Source organism: Podarcis erhardii, assembly GCF_964252035.2.
Source record: "Podarcis erhardii genome assembly, chromosome: 2".
Taxonomy (NCBI): Eukaryota; Metazoa; Chordata; class Lepidosauria; order Squamata; family Lacertidae; genus Podarcis; species Podarcis erhardii.
The window spans coordinates 112,598,807-112,612,410 of record NC_138498.1 but is presented as its reverse complement, the minus strand read 5'-3'; the positions used below and the strand labels follow the sequence as shown (position 1 = coordinate 112,612,410).

The 13,604-nt window shown below is 48.3% G+C and overlaps 3 protein-coding genes across 8 annotated transcripts in view; 2 read left to right on the top strand and 1 right to left on the bottom strand.

The window, feature by feature from the left end:
* LOC309337139 (TNF receptor-associated factor 1-like) overlaps positions 1 to 13,604 on the top strand; it is a 261,886-nt gene that overhangs the window by 166,216 nt on the left and 82,066 nt on the right. The window lies entirely within an intron of this gene.
* Positions 1 to 13,604, top strand: part of SAPCD1 (suppressor APC domain containing 1) — a gene marked incomplete at its 5' end in the record, with an annotated part of 82,423 nt that overhangs the window by 22,807 nt on the left and 46,012 nt on the right. Inside the window, 3 exons of one of the 2 annotated variants that reach the window (XR_014154106.1) lie at positions 438 to 539; positions 2,325 to 2,435; positions 4,808 to 7,911. Coding sequence is in view for 1 of the 2 variants with exons in the window: in XM_081853761.1 (XP_081709887.1) it covers positions 438 to 539; positions 2,325 to 2,435; positions 4,808 to 4,930 (336 nt within the window). Of the gene's footprint in view, positions 1 to 437; positions 540 to 2,324; positions 2,436 to 4,807; positions 10,522 to 13,604 lie in introns of those variants that run through there. The other variant, XM_081853761.1, reaches the window with a different exon arrangement.
* VWA7 (von Willebrand factor A domain containing 7) overlaps positions 9,222 to 13,604 on the bottom strand; it is a 39,106-nt gene continuing 34,723 nt past the window's right edge. For 3 of the 4 annotated variants that reach the window (XM_081852412.1, XM_081852415.1, XM_081852414.1), the window contains exon 17: positions 9,222 to 12,101. In XM_081852412.1, the coding sequence (XP_081708538.1) occupies positions 11,676 to 12,101 (426 nt within the window). In that variant the 3' untranslated portion in view covers positions 9,222 to 11,675. Of the gene's footprint in view, positions 12,178 to 13,604 lie in introns of all 4 variants that reach the window. The other variant, XM_081852413.1, reaches the window with a different exon arrangement.

Below are 13,604 nucleotides of genomic sequence, written 5' to 3'. Positions count from 1 at the left end.
TCCGGGTCATGTGGCCAGCATGACCAAGCCACTTCTGGCGAACCAGAGCAGCGCACGGAAACACCGTTTACCTTCCCGCCGGAGCGGTACCTATTTATCTACTTGCACTTTGATGTGCTTTCGAACTGCTAGGTTGGCAGGAGCAGGGGCCGAGCAACAGGAGCTCACCCCGTCGCGGGGATTCGAACTGCCCACCTTCTGATCGGCAAGCCCTAGGCTCTGTGGTTTAACCCACAGCGCCACCCGCATCCACATACACGTTTTCACACATGGGCTAAAAGGTCGTATATGAATTGCAAACATCCTCATACCTTTTTTCTATTTACCTTTTTTTTTTGAAAACAACAACTCTTTGAATTGCAATCTTCGGGATACAATTTCTATACTGAGTTTTGTTTTGCTTTTCCCTGCTCACTGTTGTTCTTGCACAACCGCAGAGCTATTTCCCAGACCCTTACTCCAACCAGAGCTGCCTGCTGCTGGCCAAGATCCAGGAGGTGAACCTGTGCTTGAAAAACCTGCTGGGCTCTCCTGGAAAGGTCAGTGGGGGCGGAGGGGGAGGGGAGGGCCTGGGGTTGGGGCAGTTCTGCCCTGGGGGGATCGTTCACGTTTCCAGTACAAGGGGGTGGAAGGCGAAACAGACAGATCTCACCTGTCAGGTGCAAGTTCACCTGAAGAGGCTCTACAGAAGTGAGCAGGAACTGGCTGAATACATGTCCTTCTCATTTCCATGGGCTTTGCATTCGGTAGCTTCCCAGAAGGCTGTATCCAAATGTTAAGCACTGGGAGGAGGGGTTGTCTCCCTTGGTCAGCAAAATGTGCGCTAAAATAGAAAAATAAGGACGTGGTCCATGTTGGAATAAGACTGTTTCGGATGGATGGCACATCTGGAGACACCTTTGACTCCTTTTTTACCTTGCTTGGTCAGGGCACATGCCTCTAAACACATCTGCACAGCATCCGCCTGTGATCAGAGAACAAGCACTCTCATTTCGTTTCGTTTCATTTCATTTCTACCCTGACCAGGCTGCCCCAGCCACTCTGGACAGCTCCCAGCAGAATATTCAAAACACAAGAAAAGATCAGCCATGAAAAACTTGCCTAAACACAGCTGCCTTCAGATGTCTTCTAAAAGTCAGATAGTTGTTTATTTCCTTGACATCTGGTGGGAGGGCGTTCCACAGGGCAGGTGCCACCACTGAGAAGGCCCTCTGCCTGGTTCCCTGTAACCTCACTTCTCGTAGTGAGGGAACCACCAGAAGGCCCTCGGCGCTGGACCTCAGTGTCTGGGCTGAACGATGGGGGTGGAGACGCTCCTTCAGGTATACTGGACCGAGGCCGTTTAGGGCTTTAAAGGTCAGCACCAACACTTTGAATTGTGCTTGGAAATGTACTGGGAGCCAATGTAGGTTTTTCAGGACCGGTGTTATGTGGTCTCAGCAGCTGCTCCCAGTCACCAGTCTAGCTGCCACATTCTGGATTAGTTGTAGTTTCCAGGTCACCTTCAAAGGTAGCCCCACATAGAGTACATTGCAGTAGTCCAAGCAGGAGATAACCAGAGCATGTACCACTCTGGTGAGACAGTCTGTGGGCAGGTAGGGTCTCAGCCTGCATACCAGATGGAGCTGATAAACAGCTGCCCTGGACACAGAATTGACCTGCACCTCCATGGACAGCTGTGAGTCCAAAATGACTCCGAGGCTGCACACCTGGTCCTTTCTGTTTGAGTCAGTGTCTCATAGGAGCAGGCTCTGCCAGAGTTGACACCAGGGTCTCCTCCAAGGGGAGAGGGTCAGGCTTCCTTGCTTGGGGGAAATGAACTCAAATGGTGACTCCAAATGGGTGGAGAACTGGATCTGGCTGTCGGGCTGAATCCTTACCTATTCCACCTCACAGGTAGGTGGGCGGGGTCATTTGCCATCATGCAGATGACATCAGGTGACCTGTTTTTAGTTCTGTGCACAGCACTGTAAAAGCCTCGACAATCAGCTGGTTGTTGGCACTCGCGTCTAGTTTTAAGAGGAAACAATTGCGCAGTTCCAGCTCTGTGCAAGTAAGGATCTTGTATGTATGCACCATTTATTAATTTACGGTGTTTACATACCGCTTTTGGGGCTGCTGTTCCTGTGTCCCTTTGCTCTTACCACGCCCTCGCCATACCTGAGCAGGCCCCAACTCTCGCCTCTTGCCAAGTCTATCTTGTCTGCTTCTTGGATATTGAGAGGCCCCTTTGCAACACAGGAGTGCTGGATTAAAAAATTGGGTGGTATGGTATGGAAGGAAGTTGCACTCAGATAGTTACGCAGGTTTTCCTTCTCCTCTAGCCTGAAGTCCCATCTCCTGGTTTTGGGGGACCCCTTTATCCACCAGGAAAGAAGGAGTTTCAGCAGCAAGCTGTCACAGTCCTCAAGGAACAGAACCACCTGCTGATCAAGGTAAGGGACAAATCCACAAAAAGCCAAGATACACAAAGACAGAGTGGTGGAACTGAGTGGGACGACACCCACAGCGGGTCCAATGGTCAAGAAGGCAGTTTCTGCACATGTTGTAGAGGGAAATGAGGGGCAGATGGGGCTCATCAACTTGGGAATGGAGCCCATCTAGGAGAAGGAAAACTCTGGTCTTAAACCTCCTCTGCCTTACAGTTACAGTTGGTGCCTCGCAAGACGAAATTAATTCGTTCTGCGAGTTGTTTCGTCTTGCGATTTTTTCGTCTTGCGGAGCGCGGATTCCCTGGGTATTAACGGTTGTAAGAAAAAGGAAACAAACTCGCAAGACGTTTTCGTCTTGAGAAGCAAGCCCATAGGGAAAATTGTCTTGCGAAGCAACTCAAAAAACGAAAAACCCTTTCGTCTTGCGCGTTTTTCGTCTTACGAGGCATTCGTCTTGCGAGGTACCACTGTATACGCATTTGTGAGAAAATACACATTTGTGAGTAAACTCCAAGGAACAATCTGTGCCCGCTACTTTGTGGGACATCTTTGGGACAAGAAAGGGCTAAGGACAGGCATAGGCAAACTCGGCCCTCCAGATGTTTTTTGGGACTACAACTCCCATCATCCCTGACCACTGGTCCTGTGAGCTAGGGTGATGGGAGTTGTAGTTCCAAACCATCTGGAGGGCGAGTTTGCCTGGCTAAGGAGTAAATCCTAAACAAATCCAGAGCAGAATCCCTAAGGTGGTTAGAGGGCGCCTTGTACGCCTCCTTCCGGCAACTCCTGCAGCCCAGCTGGTGCCAAATGTCTTGCTCTGCTTTCCTTTGGACCCCATCAGCGAGGCCAAGACGGGGGTCTTGTCATCTGGGCAGCCCAGGACCTCCATGCACACGGCCCAGGCTTGCACCCTGGAGAGGTTACTTCGGTGCTGCTAATGCAGCCTGTTGACTTCACCCCCCCAGGGGCGCACGCCATTGTCTCTCGAGACAGACGGATGCCAACAAGTCAAGCAATAGTGAATGCCAGTGGCTGCCTCAGGACTCGCCCTTTTAGGAGGCAGACCAAGGCAACCTCCTGAGACACAGATTTTGGACACATTAAAAGGTGTCCACCTTGATCCCCCAGAACTGAGTCCCTGTATTCCCCTCTCATTCATGAAGTGCAGTGCAACAACATAGCGGTTCTGTTCTTGATAACACTGCTTGTCTGCCTAACAAACGGTATCGGTGTTTCGATTTCTGGGAATGAAGTTGAGAGATGACCTAACCTGGGGAGAAAACAGCAAAGACCCGATGAAGTGAGCACAGCAGAGGTTATATTTTCTGAGAATCCTCCGGAAAAACAATCTCTCAAAGGACCTTTTGATGGCATTTTACCATTGCACTGTTGAGGGTGTATTAACTTATGGTCTGTGTGTGTGGTTTGGGAGCTGCACGGCCAGGGGAAAAACAATGCTGTCCAGGGTTGTAAAGACTGCAGAGAGAATAATTGGGTGCACTCTTCCCACCTTGGATCAAATCTATGCTGCCAGGTGCCATAAGAAAGTTGCAGAGATAGTGCAGGATAGTGAACACCCCGGAAATGATCTCTTTCAGCTTCTACCTTCTGGAAGAAGCTACAGGGTTATAAAGACTAGGACTAGCCATCTGAGAAACAGTTTCTACCCCAATGCAATTCTGGTTTTAAACGCAGTATAAGGAGTCTCTATAGGAGTATATTATATTTTAAAATGGGGTTTCAGAGTTTTTAGGGGTTTTTGAATGTCTTATGTAGATTTACCAGCTATACCAGCTGCACTGGCTCCCAGTGGAGTACAGGATCAGGTTTAAGGTGCTGGTTTTAACCTTTAAAGCCCTATACGGCTTAGGACCCTCGTACCTATGGGGCCGCCTCTCCTGGTATGTCCCACAGAGGAACTTACGGTCTTCAAATAATAACATCCTGAAGGTCCCAGGCCACAGAGAAGTTAGGCTGGCCTCAACTAGAGCCAGGGCTTTTTCGGCTGTGGCTCCAATCTGGTGGAACGCTCTGTCACAAGAGACTAGGGCCCTGTGGGACTTGACATCTTTCCGCAGGGCCTGCAAGACAGAGCTGTTCCACCAGGCCTTTGGCCCAGGCGCAGCCTGACTCCCTCCTTTGGCAATCTTTACAGAACTTAAGCTTATGGTTGCCATCAATTTGATTTTAATTAATTTTTATAATGAAATGTTTTTAGAATGTTGCACTATTTTATTGTTGTTGGCCGCCCTGAGCCCGGCTTTGGCTGGGGAGGGCGGGATATAAATATTTTTTTTTTAAAATTATTATTATTATTATTCAATTTCATTGTTCTGTATTGGACAATGACAATAAAGATATCGTATCGTATACAGGAAGTGTCTGAGAAGAGCGACCGCATTGCCCAGCTGGAACAAGAGAAAGCAGCTCTTTGCAAGCAGCTGAAAGAGACTCGCGGCTACAGACTACCCAGCCACAAGGAGTCCACCTTTATCTGACAGCCAAGGCCACACTCTGTCGACGGTCAGCGGTACAGCGATGTCCCTTTGTCCCCCCTGTGCCCGTGACATCACTTCCTTCGACTGGCCACCTTTCAGACAGACCTTTCTTGTGAAGGGGGCGTTGCAAACGTTTTCTCCTTTATGCCATTTCGGCCTGCTCCTGCAGGAGGCACTAGAGGAACGCTAGACCTCTAGTCATCCGGCCCAATCCTCAGGGGCCCGCAGCTCAGTCACAGAGCATCTGCTTGGCATGCAGAAGGTCACAGGTTCAATCCCCAGTGTCGCCAAGTAGGGCTGTGAATGTCGCCCCCCTCCCCGCCTGTCTGAAACCCTGGAGATCCACTAGCAGGCAGTGTAGGCCAGGACTGAGTTAGATGGACCAATTGTCCGACTCTTGCATACGTCAACCTCTTTACGTTGCTGTTCAGTGGAGAGCTAGCGGATGTGGGATGGTAGCCGTAATATGTGCATATCCCCTTGGTTTGCATCATTTGCTTGGGAGATATTTCGAGACAGAGGATTGCTGTTACTATGAAAAGCTGGAAACAAAGGGCTATTGACATTCATGGAAAGGAGGAGGTGGGAAGGCAATTGGCCTGTCTGAGGGAAGGAGCCAGAGATGTGGAACATTGAGGGCGAGGCTGGAAAGAATGTTTCCTGGCCCAGGGCTGCCATTCAAAAGTTGGCTGGGTCAGGCATTGGGCAGGGTCCCGCTCCCAGGTACCACAAGACCCCTTGACTTGCTACACTGAGGCGGTGGACTAGGTGAGGGAGGCTACCCACCTACCCCCACCCATGGAGGGTGGGAGCCAGTGTGGTGTAGTGGTTAAGAGCGGTGGACTTGTAATCTGGGGAACCGGGTTCGCTTCCCCGCTCCTCCACATGCAGCTGCTGGGTGACCTTGGGCCAGTCACACTTCTCTGAAGTCTCTCAGCCCCCCTCACCTCACAGAGTGTTTGTTGTGGGGGAGGAAGGGAAAGGAGAATGTTAGCCGCTTTGAGACTCTTTCAGGTAGTGATAACACGGGATAGCAACTCCAAACCTTCTTCTTCTTCTTGCTCAAAGGCCCCCCACAGCCTAGAACCAACCCAGCCCCGGTTTTTGCTCCATCAGCACAACTCAAGACGTTTTGCTCCAGCTTGAAGCCTAGAACCTTGTTTTCTTAGCATGAGTTTAGGACTTTGTGTTAAGACGCAACATTTCACACTCGGCAGTGATGCAGAAAACATGGCTGGGCTCTGGTCTGGTTCCAAGACGTTTTTTTCTGTCTGAGGTGAAGGGCAAAATGGCGCCTCCCCTATTCTGTGCTGGCTACACTGGCAGCTGACTCTTCTTTCAGCGCTGGTGACCAGAGAGGACACTGTTGCACCCGAAGGCGGCAGGCTAGAATCGGGAGGCACAGAGCAGGCCCTGCCCTCTTCTTGGCCCCTCAGCAACAGGAAACCCTGCTCATGAAAATGAATGAGACGCCCCTTTCCTTTGGGGCACTTTTGCTATGTGCCATATCCTAGAGCTGCTGAACATTGTCCCTCTTATGTTCCCACTCAAATCTTCCTTCAAAAGACAGGACCGTAACTCTCTCCTTGGCTGCCAAATTACATAGACCTTGCCTTTTGATAATTGGGTACAGGGGTACCTTGGTTCTCAAACTTAATCTGTTCCGGGAGTCCATTCCAAAACCAAAGCGTTCCAAAACCAAGGTGTGCTTTCCCATAGAAAGTAATGCAAAATGAATTAATCCGTTCCAGAATTTTACAAACAACCCCTAAAACAGCAACTTAACATGAATTTTACTATCTAACGATACCATTGATCCATAAAATGAAAGCAATAACCAATGCACTGCAGTGACACAATCAATCAGTAGCTGAACTGAGTTCCACACAGTCACAAAAACAAAACAAAAAGAGCCACAAAAACAAAAACGCAAAATAAATAGCAAAAACAGACAGACCTCAGCATAACACTCAAAACGGAAGTGTGGCACTCAAATTGGAAGTCTAACACTCAAAACGGAGCATGTTCAGCTTCCGAAAAAAGTTTGCAAACTGAAAAACTTACTTCTGGGTTTGCAGTGTTTGGGTTCCAAGTTGTTTGAGCACTAAGGCGTTTGAGAACCAAGGTACCACTGTATAGCACTCTTAGTCTGGTTATATTTCCCATCTTCGGTGAGGTAGGCCATTGCTATTGTGGGGAGAACCGAAACGAAGAGGTCATCTGCGGCTGCTTAGGGAGCTCTTTCCATGGTCCAAAGATTAAGCCAACGCACCAACATTATTATTCCTCCTCCTCTAATTCAACACCATTCCGTTAACTCTTCCCATTTCGTTTTTGAAGAAGTCGCTTTCTTATTCAGCTTATTTTCTGATGGCCTTTGTTGACAGGACATCCATAGCCATGAAGCCAGGCGGGAAACAGAGTGACACACAGCCTTTACTTCTGGTTCCTGTTTCAAAGACGGAAAAGCGGAAGAGCATAGCAAAGCCATGGCATCCTAACGCCTCCCATTAAAAAGATGTTAGGCTAGCAGGTAATGGGAGCAGCTAGGGCATGGGAGCTCAGTTGATGGAGCTCCAGAAGGTCACCAGTTCAATCCCTGGCATCTCCAGCTACGGCTGGGAATGTTCCAGGAACCTTGAAGACCTGCTGCCAATCAGTGTAGACAGTATTGACCAATGGTCAAACTCTGTTTGTGGTAGCTTTCTTTGTTCCTGTGAAAAAGACCGGACTCCCTAAATATCCACTACTGGTCAAGGCAAACATGATTGTGCTAGACGATAGGCCTGACATGCTGTAGGCAGTCTTCTACATTCCTGTATTGCAGGGGAGAAAATATGAAGCAACCCCCTACATAGGACTTGCCTATAGATATTTGCCAGGGACCCTGCCATAGGTATATGCATAATCTACTTATTTGTAGGGTGTCAAGAACCGGTCAGTTCTCTAGAATCATAAAACTGGAACGGACTACAAGGATCGTCTGGTCCAACCCCTGGCAATGCAGGAATAATAATAATAACTTATTATTTATACCCCGCCCATCTGGCTGGGTTTCCCCAGCCACTCTGGGCGGCTCCCAACAGAACACTAAAATACAATAACCTATTAAACATTAAAAGCTTCCCTAAACAGGGCTGCCTTCAGATGTCTTCTAAAAGTTTGGTAGTTATTTTTCTCATTGACATCTGATGGGAGGGCGTTCCACAGGGCGGGTGCCACTACCGAGAAGGCCCTCTGCCTGGTTCCCTGTAACTTGGCTTCTCGTAGTGAGGGAACCGCCAGAAGGCCCTCGGTGCTGGACCTCAGTGTCTGGGCAGAACGATGGAGGTGGGGACACTCCTTCAGGAATCTTTCGAACCCACAGCCCTGAGATTAAGGATCTTGTGCTCTACCAACCGAGCTATCCCTCAGGTCTCTATGTGCCCATTTGATCTCTTTGGCTCATGTTCAGTATTGGGTCATTTTGTTAATCCAGGGAAAGCAAAAATTGGGCACTGCTAGTTTCACATGGTCGTTTTCTACCCTCAATAGTTTTCTACCCTCAATAACTACCACAAAACTGAAGTATACAGGGGTAATTTTTTCCACCCAAGCCTATTCAAATGTGTCTCAGGGTGATAAAATGTCTCGGAACAAAGCCATGTGTGTCGTGGGTCAGGAGAGAGGCACCTGTCTGCTTGCTTGGTTTGGGATTTCCTTGGAAAAAATATGACGGACACTGTTTGTTAAACCCCAACAGCAAAAATCAGTAGGTGTCCTAAGTGTTTTTCATTTGCAGAACGGAAATGGTAAATGATAAGTGACTGAAATTTGGGGACAGGGCTTACTCCTGGCACAGGTGACAACAATTTAGAAGTACGGCGTGGATCAGCTTCTGTGTAATTTCTAACCAGCGCGTAAGCCTCGGGTGGATTTCAACCCCATTTTCAAACCTGGCATTTAGAGCTGGGTATTTAGGATTTTTCAAGTGATCTGAACCACTGGCTTCCAGTGCCTGACTCTACATAAGCTGCCAGGCCCTGCCCACTATAAGCAGGTATTTTTAAAAGCCAGCATTGATTATCTTAATCACTTTCTCATACGGATGCTAGCAGCAATCCAAACCTCAAATCTATGGCTCCCCCTGCTGGCTTCAACAATATAACACTACTCAAATGTCAATAATTTATATTCCCTATTCCCCTTTCGCATCCCTCAATTCTCACCCCTTTTTTTAAAAAAAACAACAACCAACCAAACTTTATTTATTCAAACGTTTGTATAGAAAATAACTGAAATGTATGCGTGATTAAAACATATTTGAATGCACTGGGTTATTTTAATTTTGCACCCTAAGCATACTCCCACATCCCCCCCCCAGGGGGCGGGGATCCTCAAAACCTATTGCACATTTTATTATTGAAATAGTTCAAGAGGAAAAAAGCAAGACACCACCATTCTACATTTCAGTTGACACAAAAGTCAAAAAAATTCCAAATGCTTCTTTTTATCCATTAAACAAATATCTATCTACATACAAAACAACAACAACATGAATCTCATACGGCAAAAACTAAAATATCTAGAACTTTTTAAAAAAAAAATTGCATAAAAATATAGAGAGGACGATTTAGACCCAGTAGGCATAAATATACAGTTCAAGTTTAACTGAAAGGAAGTCTGGAGAAGAGGAACGCTTCATGAAGAGAAGAATCTCAGATCTTAAGGCACGCTTAAAGCCAAATTGGTGGAAGGCCTGTGGTCGATTCTCCTAACAACTTTTCCTTTACTTCACAGTGGCTGTGGAAGAAGCTAGTGCTTTCAGCAGGAAAGCCACCATTTATTTCCTCAACTGAAATATCTGCCATCTACCCCCCACAAAAATGCTGCTTCCTATATGGAAAGTGAGACGGGTATATTGAGTTTGACCAGGAAAACAACACAGAGGAAAGTTTGATCATCACCTCTCCCAGCTCAGTCAGATTAAGACTGAATGGCCCAGATCTCACTGCAGCTAACTAGCCTGAGGGAACAGGGGTTACACAGAGGGAGGGAGGCCATGCCAGGGCCCAAGATGGGAGGAGAAGGCAAGGTAGACCCACCTGAGCGGGGAAGGGACCAATTCTGTTCCAGCCAGAATCCCCTGCACAGGTTAATCTAGGAAGAGGCAAGGGAAATGGATTGGCAAGGTTTGCCAACTCCCAACTCTTTCACAAGAGGAACCATAAAATGGTTCTCCAGAAAGCCGGTTGGGCCACTCGCACAAAAGGAGAAGGTGTGGAGATCTCAGTTCAACAGCTACTAGATCACGGCTAGACTTCTTAAAGGGTGTCAGAGGATGCTCTGCTGTTTTTTTCCTGTGACAGACTAACCCGGTGATGAAGTGGCAGAGAGGCAGGAAAATAGGAGTGGAAAGAAAGGCACACGTAAGAACGGGGAAGGAAGAGCGAAGGAAGATTTCCCGGGCCAGCCTATGACATTTGTTGCCTGAAGCAAAGTTGATTCTCCACTGGCAACCCCCGATTTCATGCACAGAATCTAGCCAGACTGGCTACCAAACCTTGTTTCAACTCAGGCAATGGGACAGCACTTTCCGACTGCACACGTAAGAGGAGCAGGCTTCTTTTAGGGGGTGCAGGGCAGTCTGTGTGGGGCGTGCACACAGCTCCCTTTTCCAATGCTTTAACACCCTCGGTATCTGCCTCCTGAGGCAGCCGCCTCCCTCTGCCTAACAGTAGGGCCAATCCTGAGAATTCTCTTGAGTATGCAAAAAGAGAATGGAAATTGATCGCTGATCAAAAGTTAACGGTGTACAGAGGGTGTCCGGGCACCGAGCACGGCCTGTGAAAAGTTTTATACAGCCATAGTAAGAAAGGAATTTAGAAAGGGTGCATGAAAAGAATGGAGGGGACTTTGGGGGCAAAGGAATGAAGAGGACGACAACTGTAAGATAAACTGATTCGGGGCCATTTCAGGGGTAACAGGAGACTTGGGGACCTGTTTCCAGCCGGCAAAAATGAAGCAGTTAGCCTTGCACACTTCTGGTGGCCAGGTCAAAATAATATGGGGAGACATACACAGAAGCAGAACGGGTAAGAACTGCAACACACAAGTAGAGGCTGTAGATAGACAAATGATTAAAAGGGTATGGGGGCACAGACAGGGAAAAAGTATGTGAGATGGGAAAAAGATGGCTTGTTCAGTCTGGCTAGTAATGCCCTTCTGCGCATGGAACTCATAGCAGCAAGGATGTGGGTTTGGGCCCCACACATCTCCCTCTAGGGAGCAGCCATGCCCCTCTGGTCGAGCATGTGGTATTGCATGTGCAAATCCCAGTTTTAACCCTGCCACTGCCCCTTAAAAGGATGTCAGGTGGTTAAGGCTGAAAAGCCAGCAGGCACCCCTATGAGACAGTTCAATCTGGGTTACATGACGCAAAGATCTGGCTCAGTTAAACGGAAGCTTCTTCTATTGTTCTCTTCAGAGAGACTCTGCTGCCGCGAAGCTCAAGAGCAGCTCAGATCATGTAAAGAGGGTGGAATCTGAGGCTCAGAGCGTTTCACCACCTATCAATCACAGTGCAACACACACATCAGTAGTCAGGCCCCGCCTTGTGCTTTGCAGGGTCCAGAATTCAGGACCTGCCCATCTGCTTGGCATCTTCCAAGCTCATTCATTCTCTTCCTCGGGAAGGCAAAAGGCCACAATATCCCTACAGCCTCTTACAGTCAGAGAGGTCCCTTCCTACAGCCAGGAGTTTCCCCTATGACACACACATCATCCATCCGGTTGCCATGGACACCATTAATACCCACCCCCAGGATGCAGCAGCCCCTGACGCCGCCACAGGCTTCCTAAGGACCTCAGGAGGGGACGCTCTTGGCTTCACAGTAAGAGCAGGGGGGGCCGACGCCACTTGGCACCGATACTTCTGCCCAAGAAGGTTGGTGACCACCAGCCTGGCTTGCTGCGAGCAACAGTCCGAGGTGTAAGCGACGGACTCTGCCAGCCCGTCGGCGTGGTGAGCAACCACGGGGCCCCCTTCCACATGCACCGAGCGGATGCCAGCTTCGTCCCAGATCTGCAAGGTGGCCATCCAACGCTGGTCTTGGCAAGGGGTCCGCGGTGGGCCACAGGATCCACCGACAGAAGTGACGTTGCAGACTGGGGAGGAGACTGGGTTCTGCACCTGCGGGCAAAGAGGAGCTTCTTGTTACAGAATATCCAAAAACGAGGTGTTTGGATATAGGGTCTGGTAACCAAGCCTGATGAGGAACAGTTGAGGCAGCTGGGTATGTTGAGCCAAGCTAAGAGGAGACTGGATAGTCATCTTCAAATATCTTAAAGGCTGCCACATGGAAGATGGAGCTAGCTTGTTTTCTTTTTTGTGTGTTGTTGTTTTTGTTGTTGTTGTTGTTATTATTATTATTATTATTATTTTAAAAATCTATTTTTGACAAAGAGAATCATAGAATCATAGAGTTGGAAGAGACCACAAGGGCCATGGAGTCCAACCCCCTGCCAAGCAGGAAACACCATCAGAGCACTCCTGACATATGGTTGTCAAGCCTCTGCTTAAAGACCTCCAAAGAAGGAGACTCCACCACACTCCTTGGCAGCAAATTCCACTGTCAAACAGCTCTTACTGTCAGGAAGTTCTTCCTAATGTTAAGGGGGAATCTTCTTTCTTGTAGTTTGGAACCATTGCTCCATGTCCGCTTCTCTGGAGCAGCAGAAAACAACCTTTCTCCCTCCTCTATGTGACATCCTTTTATATATTTGAACATGGCTATCATATCACCCCTTAACCTCCTCTTCTCCAGGCTAAACATGCCCAGCTCCCTTAGCCATTCCTCATAAGGCATCGTTTCCAGGCCTTTGACCATTTTGGTTGCCCTCCTCTGGACATGTTCCAGTTTGTCAGTGTCCTTCTTGAACTGTGGTGCCCAGAACTGGACACAGTACTCCAGGTGAGGTCTGACCAGAGCAGAATACAGTGGCACTATTACTTCCCTTGATCTAGATGCTATACTCCTATTGATGCAGCCCAGAATTGCATTGGCTTTTTTAGCTGCCGCGTCACACTGTTGGCTCATGTCAAGTTTGTGGTCAACCAAGACTCCTAGATCCTTTTCACATGTACTGCTCTCAAGCCAGGTGTCACCCATCTTGTATTTGTGCCTCTCATTTTTTTTGCCCAAGTGCAATACTTTACATTTCTCCCTGTTAAAATTCATCTTGTTTGTTTGGGCCCAGTTCTCTAATCTGTCAAGGTCGTTTTGAAGTGTGATCCTGTCCTCTGGGGTGTTAGCCACCCCTCCCAGTTTGGTGTCATCTGCAAATTTGATCAGGATGCCCTTGAGTCCATCATCCAAGTCGTTGATAAAGATGTTGAACAAGACCGGGCCCAAGACAGAACCCTGTGGCACCCCACTAGTCACTCTTCTCCAGGATTAAGAGGAACCATTGATGAGCACCCTTTGGGTTCGGTCAGTCAGCCAGTTACAAATCCACTGAGTGGTAGCATAGTCAAGTCCGCATTTTACCAGCTTAAGAGAGAGCGGTCTGATTGGTTGTCTCTTAAAGATTCTATCGCATACACAGGATCATGGGTTTGGAAGGGACTGTCCTCCCCAAACTTGTAATGTTATGACCCATGAGTACTTCCTTGCTCCTTTTGACAAGCCTGCAT